This window comes from Meles meles, chromosome 20 (assembly GCF_922984935.1).
Source record: "Meles meles chromosome 20, mMelMel3.1 paternal haplotype, whole genome shotgun sequence".
In the NCBI taxonomy this organism is placed as follows: domain Eukaryota; kingdom Metazoa; phylum Chordata; class Mammalia; order Carnivora; family Mustelidae; genus Meles; species Meles meles.
This window is the reverse complement of record NC_060085.1, coordinates 15974050-15994826: the sequence shown is the minus strand read 5'-3', so window position 1 is coordinate 15994826 and position 20777 is coordinate 15974050. Positions and strand designations below refer to the sequence as shown.

The following is a 20777-nucleotide window of genomic DNA, read 5'->3' as shown; positions in this document are numbered from 1 at the left end:
TGTCCAGTAATTCCGGAGTTTGCCTGGCCCCGCCGGGACTGAAGGGCAAAGCTGTCAGTCCTTATCACTGGGCACCAACACGTACAGAAGCCAAGGAGAGGGGCTAAAAATCGAATAAAAAGGAGTGTAAATAAAAACTCCTAAGATCACCACGATCAAGAAACTCTGCGAGACTCAACTCGTGATTGCTCCAGTATGCGAGAGTAAGAAAAATGAATCCAGACACCATTTATGCCAAGTCCTGGAATATGTTTCCGTTTTGTCTTGTGTTGCTTTGATGGCACGTTGGAGTATGAGTGTCTTTGGGAATCGCTGAGCAAGAGCCATAAACAAGAAACAAAGCCCTCCTTTGCCGACTCCGCTGCATTCCTTTGAATCCCCTCTTGTTTGAGCTTTTTTTTCCCTTCTTATATTTGTCTGAGTTTGAAGGCAACTCTGAGGGACTGCTCCCACAACAATTACCCAGATGATGCGATAAAAATCAGGCCCCAGAGCTGACTTCAAGATGCACGGCCAAGACCTGCCCTAGAACCAGCGCAGATCACTAGTGAGAAGGCAGAGCACGAAGTCGGAGACACGCCCGCCTCGACGGGCCACACGGAACAACTGAAGTTAGAGCTAACTCTGTCATTTGTTTTTTGGTCTTGTTTTTTAAAGATTTTATTTATTTGTCAGAGAGGAAGAGAGAGTACAAGCAGGGGGAGCGGCAGGTAGAGGGAGAAGCAGGGAGCCCGATATGGGGCTCAATCTCAGGACCCTGGGATCATGACCTGAGCTGAAGGCAGAGGTTTCACCGACTGAGCCATGCAGGCGTCCCAAAAGCTAACTCTGTCATCTGTTACAAGGAACTCATGGGGCCATCCCCTCGGACCAGCGGGTGACTCTGAGGCCATCACCTGAGCCCACAAGAGAAGAACACAGCCCACACTGTCTCTGTAGGAAGGCTGCCAGCTCATCCAGGGAGTAAGAGCTCTACAAAGAAGCACATCCCTGTCTCTCACTGCACAGTCTGGAATCTACTTCCTCTTTATTCTTCCCTTAGTAGATGTTCAGCCATTCAAATTCAGCTTTCAGCTTTTTGCTTTCCTTCTTCTCGAGATGACACCAGCTGTTTCAGAAATAACATCTGAAAAAGTGAAAGCCGGTGCAATGCTAACGGCAACATTTGACTCTCTTCTGGCTCACCAGACACGCCTGAACTCCAGAAATGTATACGTTTCCTTTTTTTTTTTTTTTTTAAATCCTGAGAATTAAGCCTCTTAGGTAAGAATGATGAGATTGTAGCTGGAGAGCTGGACCGTTCTACCGGGAGTCCCACCTGGGGAGAGGCGGGGAGAATGAGACCCGACCTGGGTTTTAAAGTGGGCTTTCTCCATCTGGGGGAGGAAGACAGCATTTCTGAGCTATCTTAACTTTAAAATATTCTGTTAATCATCAGTTCTTATGAGACTTTGGGAAGGTCACTTGCAAAGGGCACAGATTTGCCTCGTCAATTAAATAAACTATTTTTTAAAAAGATTTTATTTACTTATTTGACAGAGAGGGGTCACAAGTAAGCAGAGAGAGGCAGGTAGAAAAAGTGAGGGTGGGGAGCAGGCCCCCCGCTGAGCAGAGAGCCCGATGCGGGGCTCGATCCCAGGACCCTGAGTCCTGGGATCGAGTCCTGCATCGGGCATCCTCCTCAGCAGGGATCCTGCTTCTCCCCCTGCTCCTTCTCTCTCTCATTTACTCTCTCTTTCAAATGAATAAATAAAATCTTAAAAAAAAAAAAAAGACGAATAGAATATAAAGATGGGGGACACAGGGACTCCACCAGTACTGAAAATGATACACGACATGTCAGCAATGCCATGGCCCCCGACATGTCAGCAATGCCAAAGAATTTTGGCAGATGGAATCAAATTGAAGAAAAATATCATAAGCCCAACCACACCCCCTACCCTTAAGAACAAACTGAGTCCTTGAGAAGCCTGGCTCCGCCACCTCTTACTTGAAAAGGCAACGTCCTGAGAGGACAGCGGGCCATGGGCCAAATAGAAAGCCCACAAAGACCCCTCTGGGTCAGTCAGGGTCAGGGGTATCTGTGATGTCACACCTCATCCCTGGGTAAAGATCAGACCTCAGGGAAGGATGCACGAGGAGCAGCGGATTCCCCAAACCCAGAAAGGAATCAGTGATACAGAGACTACAAAGGAGCTTCCCTTCTCCTCCCCTCCCCTCAGGCGGCTGGATCTCTAACTTGACATATTAGTCCACGTCACTGAGCAAACATGGGAGAAAATCCACATGGTGTCTATGAAGAGCTGCTGAAACAAACAAGGACAACATAGCATTCTTACTTGTCAAAAAGACTCAGCACGGGAAGCAAACATAACTTTTCAAGAGCATCTCCTTACAGCCTCGAAGTTTCTGAACATACACGGTCTGTGAAGATGTGAGATAAGATGGTGAAAGAAGAAGGAGAAAATAAAGAAGAGGACTGACAAAGAAACTGGGAACTGAATGAGATAAGGGAAAAAATGCGACTAAATCTAAAAATACGATAGCAAAATGAGTATCTGCATTTGAAGCCATACAAAGCAGCAGATTCAACAGAAACCCGACCAGTGATGTGGGAAGCAAACAGGAGAAGCTCTCCCAAAATGCAGAGAAGAATAAAGCGACCAAGGTCATGAGGGAGACAAACAAAGGAGGACGGTGAGTGGAGCGCGCATTCCGACAGTCGGGGTTCTTGGGAACCAGAGCCCATAAAACTGCCACGTGGAAGAACCCACAACTGCAGATCGAAAGGGGTCACTCAGCACCCAAAACTCGGGTGGAAGGACTAACCTGGGATACACTCTGATGAAAACCTGAAACGGCAGGGGCAGAGATGGGAAGGAACCAACAAGCATTAAATGGGAGTAGAAAGATTACTGCAGGTACGAATGGACCCAATGGACTGTCTGGGCTGGTCTCAGGTTCCCCACCAAAGGCTGGCGGGTCAGAGGCTGTTACATAAATTCCACATGGGATTAAACCGTACAGAATGAAGACTGCTGCACATAGCCCAGTGACTGTGTGGAAAACTGGTGAAATCTGAATGAAGTTCGTACTTTGTTAATAGCTTCATGTCAGTGTCAATTTCCTGGTTTGTTATATTATATTGTAATTCTATCCAATGCTCTCACCGGGGGAAGGTGGATGAAGGGTACCTAGGATCTCTCTGTACTACTTGGCAATTTTCATAAGTCTATAATTATTTAAAAAAAAAAAAAAAAAAGGTTGAGCATCAAGGTCCACTACAGAAATCTGAAAGAAAAAAGAATTCCATCCCCCAGTAAACTCCTGTTCACAGATGAAAGCAAAGGAGGGTAGTCATTCTCTGTTATGAAGACAATGTATGATGCCAGAAAAAGCAGGAGTCGAAAAAAATTTTTCACAAATCCAGATTTTTTTAAACTGGTGGACATAATAAGGTCTACTGATGAACACTAAAACCAGCAAAGGAACCTTCGATTTGAGTAATTGTTATGCACGTGATTTTAAAACTAGCAGCAGATACCAAATATAATGTTTAGGAAACTAACACACAATCAGAAAATGTATAATATAAAGAAAAATCGGGCCTAAAAACTCCTATCTGGGGCACCTGGGTGGCTCAGTTGGTTAAGCATCTGACTCTTGGTTTCGGCTTAGGTCATGATCTCAGGGTGATGAAATCAAGTCCCAAGTTGGGCTTTGGGCTCAAAGACATGATTAGATCATCCACACACACCGCAAATTCAAACATCCATGAAACATGCTGGGGCGGGGGGGGGGGACCTCCCTATCATGGACAGTGAAAGAAATACAGATGAAAACATCTCTGTAATAACTGAAGAGTATAAATTTGTATGGTCTTCAAACCTTCAAATACCACCAGCCAAATGATACCTTTAAGTTTCCTTTAAGTACTTACATAAGCCTTTAACTTGTTCATGGCTTTTCTGAGAGCTCACATTAAAGAAATAATAAGAAATGGTTGTATCAAGATTTCTGCTCCAAGAGTGGGGGATGAACAGAGCAAATTGGTCAGTGAATTAGCCAAGCCCTGCTTGCTTGAGTGACCAGCAATAAAATGATGTCAATAAAAGTATCTTCATTTTAGAACCTACTAGGGACCCAAAGAGATAATTATGGGTGTCTGGCCCATGGTAAGTGCTCAGTAACCATTAGACAGTGGTAGCAGTGAAGACATATTTATCTACAAGACTGCATGACAGGTTCAAAACCCCTTATCTGCGATGCAGTCAATTGTGCCTCAGAATGAAGACCTTTTTCGGTATCAAAAAATAATACCCAACAAGGTCTGGTAATCAGTTATATTACTATTCCTACAGGAAAATATACAGATATTCATTCTAAGTGAGATAAATACCAGTTCGGGTCACATTTTTGCAGTCGAATGAGTTAAAATAAAACTTTCAGTTTTTAGAGCTTTCTGGACTTCAGATTTGCACAGAAGGGACTGAGAACCCATATTTATAATAGAGAAACATTAAAATCTATCTAAATGTATGATAATAAGGGGTAAACTTACAAGTTATAATACAGTCATAAGACAGAAACTATACCGCTCTGAAAAGTCATTTTTTCAACAAATTTTAATAAAATGGGAAAATGTTCATGAGTAGTGGGTAAAAACAAAGGCAAAATAAAAACATGCATTATGAATTCAACTTTGCAAAAGTAAATTACATAGATGTCTGTAATTTCAGAATAAAAGACCCAAGGAACCATACCAGGATGTTAAACTAGCCTCACTGACCCATGTTTTTCTTTAAACTTTTCTGTATTTTCTGATCTTCTATGATAATCAGGAAAAGAATCCACTAATATTGGGAACCACTTAATGGCTGATGTTCTTGTGCCGGATTAGAGGGTTAATGAGTCCATCTCTGCCCTCAAGGAATCTAGACTCTCCTCTCTGGAGAGCTCTGGGCAGCACTCGGTTGCCTCTGCATCAGACTGCACTTCATTAGCGATTTCTGGCTCTCAGGACAATGGGACCAGGCCTCCAGGACTTTTCCCCACCTCCACCAAATGAAACACTGATAACCTTGCAAGTCAGGTCAGTGGTAAAAATGCCATCGGTGGTGTAACAAGAACTTGATTCAGCTCATGACCTTACCTAAAGAAGCTACCAGAAAAAAAGAAAAAGGATGGTTCAAATGTGTTTGCTTTCTTTTGCTACACTCATTAAATCTCAATTACTTAAGAAATTGCTGGAGGAGGAGGAAAAGATCGTATTTGGGTTTGTTCCAGGTGCTTCTCCTGAGGAAGAGGATGTGAACTTGACCTTGACAGGTTCAGCAATGAAATCTTTAATCATTTTTTTTTTAAAGATTTTATTTATTTATTTGACAGAGACAGAGATCACAAGTAGGCAGAGAGGCAGGCAGAGAGAGAGGAGGAATCAGGCTCCCTGCAGAGCAGAGAGCCTGATGCGGGGATGGATCCCAGGACCCTGAGACCATGACCCGAGCCGAAGGCAGCGGCTTAATCCACTGAGCCACCCAGGCGCCCCGAAATCTTTAATCATTTTGTGGAGCATATGGATGCTAAGAAGGATCGGAATGCTGGAGGGTCCAGTGAAGGGACAGGCAGGGGAATCCCTTCTACCAAACAGGTCACCAGTGTCTAAGGGGGTGGGACTTTGGCCAGAGTGTTGAAGGGCTTAGTTCCCAGTTTCTTGAATGTTCCCAACACGCAGGTAGTCTTCATGAAGTCCTCCCATACCTGCAATTCTCCACTCGCTTAATACAGAATTCAAAAGCATTTTACACCAAAATGCTAGTTGTAACACAAGCATTATGGGCTGTTACGAGACTCAACTTTGAACTGGAACAAAGGTAAATAAATGGGTCAGTCAACTTAACACCTAGCCACCCCAAAAAACCAGATGGGCTGAGAGTTAATCAAGTTTACAGAGATTCCAATAGTCTTTTTAAAATATTGCAGAGAGTTGGGGCGCCTGGGTGGCTCAGTGGGTTAAGCCGCTGCCTTCGGCTCAGGTCATGATCTCAGGGTCCTGGGATCGAGTCCCGCATCGGGCTCTCTGCTCAGCAGGGAGCCTGCTTCCCTCTCTCTCTCTCTCTCTGCCTGCCTCTCTGTCTACTTGTGATTTCTCTCTGTCAAATAAATAAATAAAATCTTTAAAAAAAAAATAAAATAAAATATTGCAGAGAAGGGGCAGTTGGGTGGCTCAGTTGTTAAGCGTCTGCCTTCGGCTCAGGTCATGATCCCAGGGTCCTGGGATCAAGCTCCGCACTGGGCTCCCTGCTCAGCGGGGAGCCTGCTTCCCCCTCTCCCACTCCCCCTGCTTGTGTTCCCTTTCTCGCCGTCTGTCTCACTCTGTCTAAAAAATAAATAAAATCTTAAAAATAAACAAATAAATCAAATAAAATATTGCAAAGAAAAGGAGAAATTCATGTGTAAAGATTCTGACACATAAATTCTAGTCGGCTGTAGAGTTAAATAAGAAGTTAACTCTCTTAGCTTAATCCCACAGAAAATTACTTGTCTGCAGGCAGACCGTCCTCTGGGAATACTTTTCCATTTGTGGAGCTCTGCTAATCCTTCCCTCCCTCCTGTCCCTTCTCCCAACCCAAAGAGGAGAAATGTGAAGTGTGCATGGTCTTCTGTGCACTCGGGACCGTCATAAAAATGAAACCCTGGGGCGCCTGGGTGGCTCAGTGGGTTAAAGCCACTGCCTTCGGCTCAGGTCATGATCTCAGAGTCCTGGGATCGAGTCCCGCATCGTGCTCTCTGCTCAGGAGAGAGCCTGCTTCCCCCTCTCTCTCTCTGCCTGCCTCTCTGCCTACTTGTGATCTCTCTATCAAATAAATAAATAAAATCTAAAAAAAAAAAAAAAAAAAAAAAGAAACCCTTCCAGGAGAAAGGGCTGACTTACCCTATCCCAGCTGAAACACAGGCCCAGGCGATCAAGCTGCTTCCTCATGTGTTCAATATTACTGTGAAACAGAGGGAAGACAGTTTAGTTTTCAGAAGGGGAGAAAGCCACAGACAAACCACACTTGAGAATGTGAAGGGAAAATACGGAAGTCTAGATTATTGAAGAGGGCTGCCCATGTTGCCTTGCCCTGGCCAAAAAGAAAAAGAAAATAATAAACAAAAATAAATCACTAAGAATAGACGAAAATACCAACATGTTAGAATTAGAAGACACCTATTTTTCGGAATCTTATAGAATCTACTAGAAACCACAATGGTCTTTGGCCCTGGGGATTGGCCCTTCCTCTGGCCATGATGGGAAACCCCTTTGGTATGGACACCCCCAGCCTGTCCATGTCTGTATTCCGCACAAGTTTAAGCCAAGTATTTATAAGTTTAGAATCGGCTGAAGAGAAAAACCCTAATCTGCAAATTGTGGGAATCCAAAAGAAACCTGCTCTTGTGCTTATCAGTCAAAACCTAAAATCTAAAACTGCTCAATAATTGGGATAGGGGGAGAAAAGCGAATGAATCAACTTTAACATAATATGAAATAAGGTAATACATCATTTTCTTTTCTTTCCCCTGGATGATCTCCGCCTAGCCGAAACAGCTTATTTTATGCCAGGCTTTGTCCTAGACATTTTGCGGAGGAGCGCTTGCTATGGACAATGTTTGTGTCCCCGCAGAGTCTGTGTGTTGAAACCTAACCTCCAAGATGATGGAATTTAGAGGTGAGGACTTTGAAGGTGCTGAGGTCATGTGGGGGAAGCCCTCTTGAATGGGAGCATTGCCTTTATGAAAGAGACCCCAGAGTTTCCTTGCCCCTTCTGCCATGTTGGGGACACAGAGAGAAGATGGCCTTCTGTGAACCAGGAAGCGGGGCAGGAGGGGGGGATTCTCTCCAGACATCAGATCTGCAGGTGCCCTGGTCTTGGACCTCCCAGCTTCTAGAACTATGAGAAAGGAGTACCTATGGTTTAAAAGCCAACCCAGACTATGGAATTTTTGTTTACAGCAGCCAACGAAGATGGTGCTTAATCTTTACCCATTCAGATGAGGTAGGAACGAGGACTATCCCTCTTGTACAAAGAAATAAACTGAGGCACAGAGACATTAACTAATTTTCTCAAGGTGATTAGGAAGCAAGAAGGAAAGGCAGGATTCACACTGAGGTGGCCTGATTCAGGGGCCATCTTCTTAAATGCTCTTTTCTCTGTTGAGAAATTCTTCTGTAAAGGGCCAGATGGTGAATGTTTCCAGCATTGTGGGCCATATGTCCATCACAACAACTTGATTCTGCCCCCTGTATCATGAAAGCAGCCATGGGCACTATGTAAACAAATGGGTAGGGCTGTGTTCCAATAAAACTTTATTTACAAAATCAGGGAGGGCCAAATTGGCCCACAGGCCCTAATCTGCCAATCCTCGGTATAGTTTACATCAATTTTGTGCCATATTTGATCCACCTTATTTGATTATCTTTTCTTCCTTTTTTCATTACTTCCATTTAATCCAGAATTAACCATAACTGAAAAAAGTGGTAACTGGGGCTTAGGAGGAAAAAGAGAAGTGGGCAGTACAGTGGATGTTTTTACAAAGTAGTTTCGGGCAAAATAAACCAAAGGGAGGTCAAAGACAATGGGGACAGGACCTGGAAATGCCCTTCTAGATCTCCTAAAGCATGGAGTGGGGGAAAGACCCCAGACCTTTGTGAAAGAGGCTGACAGAGTGAGTCCAGAACATTCCGCTGGGTTCTGGGATGAGGGATGGGCACCGCTGGCCCACATGCACGTGGAACCCTGAGGCACAGGTGGAACTGAGCATGTGTCCCCCTTGGAGAAAGCCAGCCCCCAAATATATTGGCCATATAGTTCTACATGGAATATTTAAGTTCCCCCCTTGCTCCGGAATGGTGAAGGCAAAAACTAACAGAATTTTCAGAGAAAATGACAATGTAGAATTTGGATGTAGCTCACACCATGGTCAAGAAGATGAGGAGCATCGTAGAAATTTAACAAACGCAACCCTCTCCTTTTTCCTTCCAAATGCAAAGACTCAAGGGAAGAATAATGTTGTAACAACAAAGCATCAAAATGAAGAGATGAACAAATACCCAGAACCTTCTCTGGGTCTTCTCAGGTAAGAATACAGCACGCGAGAAGACAAGTGCCAATATATACAATCCTGATCGTGGCTTGGCAGACTGCAATATTTTGTCTGCTTTGCTGTTTCTCATGCACAGATGAAAACATTTTTTTCAAAGTTTCTGTATGGAAGTATTTGAAGACACCTGTGAATACATACCTCTGCGTCCAACTTTCTGGATGGAGATTCCTCTCAATGGCTGCATTTTCGGCAGGCAGTCCAAAGGCATCCCATCCCATGGGGTTGATCACCTAGATCACCCAGAAGAGAAACATGAGCCATGGCGGGTTGCTAACAGCTCTGTCCATATTGTCTTCTGGGCCATAAACAGGCACTCTTTCCTATTAACATATTGTAACCCTATCTGGATGATTCCAGGCTATGCTTCTGAAAGCCAGCTGGTTATTAGGACATATGCAGAGGACAGCATTTAGAAGCTGAGACACCACGATGCCCACAGCCATTATCTGAGTAGACTCTCCTTTATGACTACTCTTTACTTTCTTCTTCTTGTCTGTATTTTCTACAATAAATTGTTTTCTAAAAGTATTATCTCAAAAATACGTACATGTAAAAGTGTAGAGGCATTTAAAATGCTCACCTCCTATTACTCCTCCTAATACTCCTCCTATTACTATGGAATAATATGGAGTTACTATTATTACTGGCCCCAGGCGCTTATATAAATTTAAACCTAAATTAATTAAAATTAAAAATCTATCAGTCCCTCCGTTGCACTAGCCCCCTTTCTAGAGTGCAACGGTCACTTTGAATCACTCCCTGTAATGTATTCCCATTCTCTGAAGGATAGGGAAGCCTACAATCTTAGAGCTCAATAAGACTTTGGAGGCCGTCCTCCAGCCCTAACCCTCTTCAGTTTCACAGTTTAAGCAACGGCAGCCCAGCAAGAGTCTGCAGCCTGGCTGCAGGACGCCAGAAGCAATCACCTGCAGCCAGGGAGGGCCAGGAAGGCATTCATTTCTGCAAATGAACAACAGTTACAGCTCAGCAGGCAGCTTCTGTCCACCTAACGTACATGCTACAAATGGGAACAACGGCTTGAAACACGCACGGTGGCACCAAGGGACAGCCTTGCTTGTAATCATATAGACAACCTGAGCTTGGGTTCATACGCTTTGCCTTGGGACAATGACAAACACTCAGAGGTATTTACCCGCATCACCTCATCACCCGTGCGTATCAAAACAGGCCATTTTCCACTAAAGAAAGAGGTCTTGTTTTCTTTTATAAAAATACTTCTCCCTCTGGTATGTGAAGCAACACATATTCACTATAAATAATTGGGTACACAGGGAAAAATATTCAGAAGAAAACAAAACTCGATTGTAATTCTACCAGACATACATAACCAGTTAAATTTGGTAAATTTAAATTTTTAGAGATAGGGACTATATATATATATATAAATATAAATATGTGTATTTATATTTATATTTATCTCATTTCTTTCCCACTGCACACCTGGGGTTTCTTTTCCATCTTTCCGCCTGGCCCAAGGACCCTCCAAGGTGCACTGAAGCATTGGCCATGGCCATCCCGCCTCAGGTCCAAGGCACCTATGATTCGAAGTGTTCCAGACTGGACTTGTCACCCCATCCCAGTCTCCAGATATGTTCTCCCCCTTATCCCACTTAATAGGTGGCAAGAAGAGAACAGGCCTGCCTCCCCCAGTGTTTGGAGCCACTTGCCTTAAAGTCGCCCTTCTGTTAGGCATGTATTTTTTTTAAATGGGTTTGAGCAGTCTGATGGAATCATTCCACCTAAAGCCGAAGACCAGGCACCCGCAATCAGAGCCACTCAGACCCACTCTGGCGAATGAATGGGAAATGCCAAAAAAGCCTTTATTGGCTCGCTCTTCGGGAGGCTGTGCGATCTGGGGGGAGGAGTACCAAACCCAAGCCTGCCATTTACTGCCAGCGGGACCGGAGGCACTTGGGTCTCAACTCTCGGTTGTGACTGAAAGCAGTCACCTTGCCTTGCTGGGGATCAGATCACCACATCAGTGGTGTGCTCAGCATGGCACCCGGGGCCCCGGTTGGTGATGGGGGGGCGGGCACTGGCCACTGTGGCAGCTGCTGTCATCTGCTACCCCTGGTCCACAGCACCCCTAACGTGGCACATCACTGGCTCCTCTGGCAACATTTCGGCCGTGTCACTGGCCAGAGGTATCGCGGTGGCCCTCTGACAGCAGGTAGGGAGAAGCCTTGACCTCAGACACGTTCTGAACGTGGGTTACTCACAACTGTCCGCAGCCCGTTGGTGCCAGGCATTGGAAGTTCTTAACCAAACCGGACGGACCATGAGGCTCAAACAACTGGTCATCTACTTGGCCTTCTCTTCCATAAAGGGGGTCCAGCAGGTTTTTTTCCTGCATAATTCATGACTCACATCAGGTGCTCTGCCTGACAGTGGCCCAGCTGTTCCTGTCTCAGGGGGCCGAAGCAGGGGTGGTCCGTGAGCGGGCAGCCACTGCCCTACCTCCGACTGCCCTGGACGAGGACACACCGCCTAGTAGATTTGGCCACATTTGGGGTGGTGGTGAGTCTGACCCACTCAGCTCTGCTTTCTAAAAGGGATACAGGGCTGGTGAGCAAACAGCACTGTGGGGTGCTCCGGCTTGCTACCGCTCCGGGGGGAAGGCAGGTTTGCCGTGTCCTACTGGGAGGCCCTGGGTCTCCAGGCCAAGATGACATGACTCCCAAGCTGCCCACGTTCTGCCCCGCACTCACACCCCTCCTGAGTCCGGACTGAATAGGGTCCCTTCTTTCCCCTTTATTGGATGCTTCTCAGAGCAAAAACGCAATACAAGCTTATTTTTAACAAATGAAACAACACAATTTGTGATACATAAAAGCATAAAGCTGACCCTCCCTCCTGCCCCTGCCCCCCATTCTCAGCGCTTTGACTTAGCTGGTAACACCGTCCTCTGCAGACCTCCATGTCTTGCTTCTCGCAAGCGCACATGTACCAATACACGTACACATACTCCTCCAACTTGACACAGTCCTGCTGGGGGGGGGGGGGGCGCCCATCACAAAACCCACCCCTCTGGTTACCGGGGCCTGAACGCTGCTCTGGGCTTGTCTGTTGTCTGTAGGGGGCAGAGGTGGGATGCAACAAAGATCAGGAAGGCAATAGCACACTCTTTTCGCTCCTTTCTCCTTGGCCCGGAGGAACAAGGAGATGAGACCAGGGCTCTGGGTGACACCCCCTTCCACCGGGTGGAGGTGTCTGAGAAAACAAAGCCAACAGGGGGACCGAGCCTGGGGGTACTGGCATGCTTCCGGGACCTGGTCCAGGTGCCCACGGGCTTGTTTCTGGCAGCACCGCCTTTCATTCTGTGAGCTACACCGCGGTCTGTAAACACCAACAAACTCCCCCTTTTTGGTGTAAGCTGGTCTGGGCTGGCCTGCAGGCCCTGGTCCCCAAGAATCCTGAATAAAACTAACAGCTTTTAGGATACAGCTTTCTCTTCAGCATTGCTCAAGTCATAGGGGAAAAACATCCCCTTGTACTAAACGCTTAAGGTTCGTAGGTTTTTTTTTCTTTTCCTTTAATTTTCAAAAACTAAAAATAGATAGATAGATGGATGGATGGATAGATAGATGGGTAGATAGATAAAACTGCGTGTTGGGGATTTGTGCTGGATTACTAGAAAGTTCTGCAATGCTTCCCTGGACTACACGGGAGTGTAACTTCCAGCTGTGCATGAATTCTCCTAGGGCTGCTTCACTGGCAGAAAAATGTAACTGTTGTGTAACTGCTCCAGGAGAGGGGGAAAAAACTTAATTACCACTTGGTTTCTTTGTGGGAGCTGCCAAAATGGCACCAGTTCAATGCTCCTGCCTATTAACATTCTGTTAGATGCTGTCCATATTTTTAAATAAAGTCAATACGGAGATGGTCGCAAAAACCAGTCTGGATTTACGTAATATTTTTCTATTTTTGTTTTCAGATGAAATTCACATGGGGAGATATTCTTAGCCTGCATGTTACCCAAGCTGTCTATGAAAAATCAAGTTAGAAAATCTTAAAAGCTTCTTAATATGCCATTCTTACCAAAAATCGACCAAAAAGCAAATGCCTGCCCTAGAATACAGACTGCAGGAAGGCCTTTTTGCATCTTGAAGGCAGAATGGTTCTCTCCACGAGGGGCCGGATCACTGGAATGAACCGTGACCCAAGTTTCTACGGAGCAAGAAATGGGTCCTATTACTCCTAGACCCTGAGTTTCCAGACACCCAGGGACCAAGTGCAGGACTCACTCTCGGACTAGCAGAGAATTCACGACTGTCGACCTGTAACACGATCATGAAATACCAACGCCCGTCCCTTTGTCTAAGGCAGCAGGTTCTACTGCTGGTCAAACCATTACAGCCCATTTACATAAAAGATAACATGTCAGGTGCCTCCTTTGCCAGCCTCTTTCCTTCTTGGTCTCTTACACATCATCAACATTAAATACCTCCAATCTAGGTCCTGGACGCCCTCTTTCTTGCCTGTGATTCCTTATGGCTAAGACTGTCCAAAACACTCACTGGAGGGAACTCCAAACTCTCCTTTTTTGGTTCTCAAATTCCTACACCTTTCTTTCTATCACTGTAACTTGGTTTAACCTTTAATGCTGGGGCCACCCGAGCCCTCTCAGTTCCCTAGGAGTTAACTCTCCTTGGACATGAGTGCTTTCTGCAGAAAAGGAACCCAGAAAAAGACCTAACAGCTCTAACCTGGGAATCTATAACATAAACTTCCGGTGTGTGAAAAGCCATCGTTTCCAGCTGTTCTTCTAACAAATACTCTAAGTATTTACAATTGAGTGAGAAGCCAAGGTGGACAGCAAAACCACCTCCAAATCCGGAAGAGTGGGACAGTGCCACCACCCCTGGACGGAAGGAATAAAGTGGGAGACGGAGGTAACAGAGCTCCAAGGCCAAGATCAGGTATAAAAACTAAAACACACGTGGGTCTGCCCAGATGGAACTGGATCCCTGAAGAAGATGCTGACCAGGGCGGACAGAGAGAAATTCCCTGGCTTCTCCTTTCCTCCTGTACTCAAGTCTTGCCAGAAATTCTTATTGTCCAAAACCAGCTGGAGGCCAGCTGCCACCAGGGCTTGGAAAACGTGGTCTCCGGGGGGTCAGTCCTTCTGCTGTACAAGGCGAAGCAGTAGGTGAGCATCAGCTACTCACGAGGGGTAAACACAGGGATCAGAGACCTGGCAAGTCACACCAGAGCCGGGCAGAAGGCAAGGCCTGGGAGCTGGGGCGAAGCCAGCCTCTGGTGTGGGCAGAGTCACGTGCCCATGGCTCACCCTGACAGGGCCTTCTGCTGCCCCCAGAGCTGAGCCATGGGCGTCCCAGGTTTAGCAGGCAGGATAGATGGCAAGCAGACGAGAAGAAAGGGATACGAGAGAGAGCACGGTTATAAATGACAACGCGCAGACTAGGCTCTGAAGGGATATACACCAATACATGCCAGGGATCACGGCCCAGAAGGGCCTGGTTAGAGGGACTGCAGCCTTATCTATGTTGCATTTCTTCTTTTTAAAGGGGGGAATATGGAACGTTACGTACAATTTAAAAATAATATTTTTTAAGAAGGAAAAAAAGAACAGGCAAAGATACAGTTCTTCCTCCAACACAGGAAATAAGATCAAGTAGAGGTAAGAAAACTTTTCCGGTATAAGGGAAGAAAGTGGGGGCAGCTGGTCATCTGCCTTCGTGATGGCAAGAGAAACAGCACAATTACTGCTACAAAAGGGCCAACCTATTTGCTAGGAATGACCAGCTTTCTCTCTGCTTCATGATGAAACAAAAGTTTAGAGTTGAAACCAATGCAGCTTCTAGCCGAGAGCAACCATGGTTACTGCTTCTCAAAAAACTATTTTCAGAGAGCATCATGGTTTCTCTGGAGTAGATTCAACGCTTTATTTCCAAGAAATGAGAAATAAAACACTGAGTTTTGTTTAGCAAGTGTAATAACCCGCCATTATTATAGACCGAGGATCCAAATCAAGCAACTATTTCAGACTAGAGAACCCAAATGACAGTATCGTGCTCCAAAACAGAAGATCTCCCCTGGGAAGGTGGAGAGACATGATAAGCAGATAAATCAGCCAGTTTCTAATCAAGACACTGGACCAGTAATTCATTTTTCCCTTCAAATGATACAGGAGAGGATAAGCCGTAGAAATCCACTCTCTACTTCGAGAAGCTGCAGAGAGTCAAAAATCTGAAAACTAAATGCCATGCTATGTACCCTCTGGGCACTTCATACACACTTGCTGACTGCCTGGCTGGCCAAAAATTGATGAAACATGTATTCTCTTCCACTTGTTAAGAGCTCCCCTCGCTTCCTGATATTTAGGGGTAATCACATTATGATCACGGGCCAGCCGCACACAGAGCCTCAATTTACTTCCTCCTCCGTAGCAAATAGCAAAAAGGTCGAAGCAGAAAACCCGACTAAGCAGTGCATTTGGCCTGAGACACATGAATCCAAGCCCAACCCTGGGGGGACTGGCCGCCCTGATGCCGTCATCATCCTGTTTCTGGCCCAGAGGGTGCCAGCGACACCAGCCAGGGTGCAAAGTGGGTCATTTTATTTTCCAATCCCCTGTGCATATAACACACGAAGACACAACAAAATCACCATACGTGCCAAGCTCTAAATATGTCATCAGATATTGTATGAGTTTCAGAAGAAGCCAATCGGCAGGGCAGTCTTTTCTGACTCTTGAAAGAGAATAACTAAAAAAAAAAAAAAAAAAAAAGAAAGAAAGAAAGAAAGAAAGAGAATAACTGATCTCTGGCTTTAAGAGCCCCTCCTTCAACATCCAAATATCAGGACTTCTTTATTATTGCTACTATTAATTGGATTACACTGGGAAATTGTGTTCCAGTTTTTCTCATTGATAACCTCACAGGAACCCTGCCACAAATCTGTGAGGTGGGTAAGGCAGGTATCACCAGTGTCACTGACTAAAGCCCCTATTTCCTGATCAACATCACCCCAAACCACCTGCCTCTCCACTTATAAAGGCCCCATCTAAGCTGTGGGTGTGTCCGTGGCCTGGTCAGCTCTTCATGACATTAGCTTTCCCCAGGACAGCTGTGATGGTCATGACTTTCAGGACCATCTCCATGACCGAGTATGGGCGTGGAGGGCCACAATGATCCTCCTGTACTCTTGCCTCATTTCTCTCCTCTGCACAACTTATTTGTCGCTCTATGAGGAATCCAAAGTAAAAGCAACCCTGAACTTTCCAAATCATCGTTCTCATCCATTCTCAAACCCCAATTACAATCTGTGGTCTGGCTGGGCTCACAGAATTCAAGGACAAACCACAGACTGGCAGAAGACATCTGCATTGCATTTAACCAACACAGAATCAGTAACCCAGACTGTGTAAGGAATTCTACAGAGCAATATGAAAAAGATAACCCAAGAGGAACTTGGCAAATAATGTGAACAACGCAAACAAAAAAGAAAATTAAATAGGCAATAAACATATGAAAATATCTCAGCTTCATGAGAATATTATTCAGGAAAATGTAAATTAAAAACACAACTGGATGCCATTTCCCATATGACAAATTAGCACAGACTAAAAAGACTAACCTTACTAAGTGCTGTCAAGGATGCAGAGCAGTTACAAATGTCATTCATTGCTGGGGGAAGTAATAATTGCCCTTGACAGTTTGAAAAGCAATTTAGAAAGATGTAGTAACACTGAGCTATGTATACGCTATGACCCAGCAATGTCACTTCTCCCACAGGCTAGCCAATCGGGTACAAGGACATGCACTGGAGCAAAAATCTGAAACAACCTAAAACTATCCAAGCAAAAATGGATAATTAACGATTGGCATAATTATAAGGTACTTATAATGGATGAAATAACTCTAGAGAGAGACATGGTCAGGATAAACCTTGATGGAAAATACTGAGTGAAAAAATATGCGGAATACCAAAATATCTTTTATATAAAATTAAAAACACAATACTACATATAAGTGTGTATGTATCCCTAAACAACAGAGTAAAAGCATGAAAACATGAAGGCAAAGGACATAGAGTAACTCCTGAATAATGGTTACTTTGACTTCAAGGATTGGAATTGAATTGTGGAAAGAAACAACTCTCTGCAACATAAAAAAGGGAAAAAAACAAAAGAGGCGAGACTAATAGGATTACATGGTGGTATCTTTTTTTTTTTTTTTAAAGATTTTATTTATCCCTTGGAGAGACAGACAGAGACAGAAAGAACAACAGGGTGCAGAGGAGTGGGAAAGGGAGAAGCAGGCACCCTGCTGAGCAGGGAGCCCAATGCAGGGCTTGACCCCAGGACCTTGGAATCATGACCCGAGTTGAAGGCAGATGCTTAACCATTTGAGCCACCCAGGCATCCCCCTGGCATCTTCTAACAGGATACAGATCTGGGTAGTTATAATAATGCTCTCTGGACTTCTCTGTTGGAAATGTTCCATAATTTTAAACTAAAGGGGATAAATGAGAGTACCCAAGAAAAGTAGACAGAGGAAAAAAAGAGAAGGCAGCCCAGAACAGAACTGGAGGTAAGGTAGAGAAATTCCTTGAAAAATACAACTTAAAACTGACACGGAAGAAAACAGAACATCTAAATAACCCTATAGCATTAAAGAGATAGACTCTGTCCTTTTAAAACTTCCCACAAACAAAATGGCAGTCCCAGAATGGTGAATGGTATTAAACAATAAGGAAGAAATAATACCAATAATACACAATGCTTTCAGAAAATAGGCAGGGAACACCTTCTAGTTCGTTTTATGAGGCCAGCATCATCCTGACTGCAAAACCAGACAAAGACGTTAAAGAAAAGAAAATTTCAGAGCCGTATCTCCCATGCATGTAGAGAGATTAACAAATTATATACAGCAAATTCATGCATTTAAAAAAAAAGTACATCATGACCAAATGAAATTTTGGTCTCAGGAACACGAGGTTGGTTTAAAATTTTTTAAAACTCCATTAACATATCACATCAACAGAATAAAAGAGAAAAACTTCATTCCATCTCAATAGATGCAGAAAGGCATTTCACCAAAATCAACACCAATTCATGAGAAAAACTCTAAGTAAAGTAGGAATACAGGGCAACTTTCTCAATCTGATAAAAGAGTATGCAAAGATGGAGTGGGGCTGGGAAAGTTTGTGGAGTAAACTGGGAGGGAGAAGCCAAGATGCAGAAGTGCCTGGAGAGTGGGGTCTCACTGAGAGCAGAGTATTTTAAGGAGGAGGAACTGGTCTACCATATTTCATGTTGCTGAGGTTGAGAAAGATGAGGACAGAGGCACATCCACACCCAGGTCACTGATAGCCTTGAAGAGAGCAGAATCGCCCCAAGGCTCACTCTTTTACTCCCCATACTGTTCTTTGTGTAAATTAGAATTATTTCACGCATCTCTACTCAAGAACAAAGCAAACCAGTCAAGAAATTAACAAGCTCTAGAAAAATCCAAAGCTTGAATTTTTCTTAGGCCTACTGACTGATTTTTGAACCTAAGACTCTAATATTTCCATTTAATACAATAGAAATCCCAGTGTTAGAATAAAGCTGATACCAATGACTAGATATTGAATGAATGAATGAATGAATGAATACACATGTCAGACCCCATTGTTACTCCAGATTAGATATGCCTTCCTTCTTAGAGTGAGAACCATTGAACCTGACCTGAATCCAACCCCACTCTATCTCTGGGACCAGTCCTGACATTGGGAATGGATTTGAAAACAACAGTAAGCTCAAAAGACTTTGATGTTATTGACAATCACCCTGAAATTTCTGTTTCTCTTTTGCCATATCATGGAGTTATACATGGGATGAACTGACTTAAATATGGCTTATGAAAATTAACAACAATTAATTTCAGCAGAACCTGGAGAATACCCCAAAAGATACTGCATCATCTTAAACAGAACAACTGAAACTTAGAAACAAAAGAGAACCCCAGGTGCCTGTTGACCACATGGACTCAGACACCATAAACAGACAACAAAGAGTGGTGGTTTCGGGCACCCATCAGGTCATCGGCTATGTAATATAAATTACAGGCAATGTTTTACAGTTGAGCTGCTTCTGAGGAGGTAACTTCACACAGCGTGCTTCAGGCCGAAGAGAGTGGAATTCCTTTATTAACTACTAGTGGCCAATCTCCCAGAGTAAACCAATTCAACGCAAATAATAATTGCAGCTATCACTTATTAAGGGTTATTACCCCAGACACACATGTACTATCTCACTGAACCCCACAGAACCCCACGAGGCAAGAATTACTGTTATCCCTATTTTAAAAATGAGGAAAGTGGTGATTCAGAGCCATGAAATGACTTGTGCGGGGTGTCCCTCAGCAAGAAGGTGGCAGAATGCGGTTCAAAACTAGGTCATGCAACTCCTGGGTCCAGCCTGACCTTGGACTTCAGTTACTCTAGGAGTCTCCATTTTGTCTCTTGGGCCTGAGTAGCTCTGGGCCTGGAGCTCTGCCTTGAATTTCCTCTAGAACATTACATCCCATCCAAGGGAATCAGAATCCCACCCACACCCCCTCAACCACCTGCACCTTCTCATAAATGCACAATTTTGCTATAAAAGCTTAATCTTCATCAATGTGCCTGCACTCCCTAACTGTCCAAAATAAGTTGGCGTAAGTAAAAAACCAGAAGATAAAATCTAGTCGAAGAATCACAGTAAGACAAAGAATTATACTCCAGGCAAAGAGCCAATTCACTCCGTGCCGTCTCTTTCTAATAAACATCGCAGCAATGACGGAAAGCAATGTCTGGGGAAAATAACATTCGACATAAACCAGGAAGACAAATACCTTTGACTATTAAAGTAGAACACAAATTTCTGCATTTGGTAGTATAAAGTTATTTACTCTTCTAGTGACACAGAGCCATTATAACTTGCCTTCCTTTTTAGGAATACTTCTTGCCAATGTCAGTTCAGCATAAATTTTCAAACCAATTGTGACAACAGATGCGCTTACGTCTCTAAAAGAAAATCTTTACAAAGCGCTAGGAGGTGGCAGATGTCATCTGTACGGGCCCCACCAGCTTAATAACAGCAAAAGCCAGTGGGAGTACCAGCGAATGTTTTAACCATTGCCTCTCTGGGCGGAAAAGAGCCCAGAGTTGTAGCGTTTGCTGACATCCATGTGTAAATACTCCCACCACGGCTGGATTTCAAGCTCCTGGGGGGACTGATGAACTCAGAGTTGGACAGAGATGCACACAGGGGGCTCCTGGGAGCTGCTGTGAGTAGTATTTACTGGTTACGTACTAGGGATGTGCCAAATGCTTCATCACCGTCCTCTTTGATCCCTATAGCAGGTCTCAATGGGCAGGTGCTGCTTTATACCCATTTTACAGATGAGGGAAAACTAGGTTTTGAGAGGTTCGGTAACTAGTCAAAGGTCACATAGCTAGTAAGAGCGGGCATTCGAGCCCTGGACAATCGGGTTCAGTAGTCCACGTTCTCAACCCTTCTTCCATCCCACCACTCTGTAAGTGGTTAAACAAGATGGTACCGTGATCACTCCCACCCCATTTTACAGATGATACGCTGCTAAAAAGTAAAGGGTAAGCTTTGG

General features: G+C 44.5%; 1 protein-coding gene across 2 annotated transcripts in view; it reads right to left on the bottom strand.

The window, feature by feature from the left end:
* LARS2 (leucyl-tRNA synthetase 2, mitochondrial) overlaps positions 1 to 20777 on the bottom strand; it is a 146700-nt gene that overhangs the window by 115563 nt on the left and 10360 nt on the right. For both annotated transcript variants that reach the window (XM_045991679.1, XM_045991680.1), the window contains exons 4-5: positions 9283 to 9374; positions 6935 to 6995 (exon numbers count right to left, since the gene is read on the bottom strand). In XM_045991679.1, the coding sequence (XP_045847635.1) occupies positions 6935 to 6995; positions 9283 to 9374 (153 nt within the window). The remainder of the gene's footprint in view (positions 1 to 6934; positions 6996 to 9282; positions 9375 to 20777) is intronic.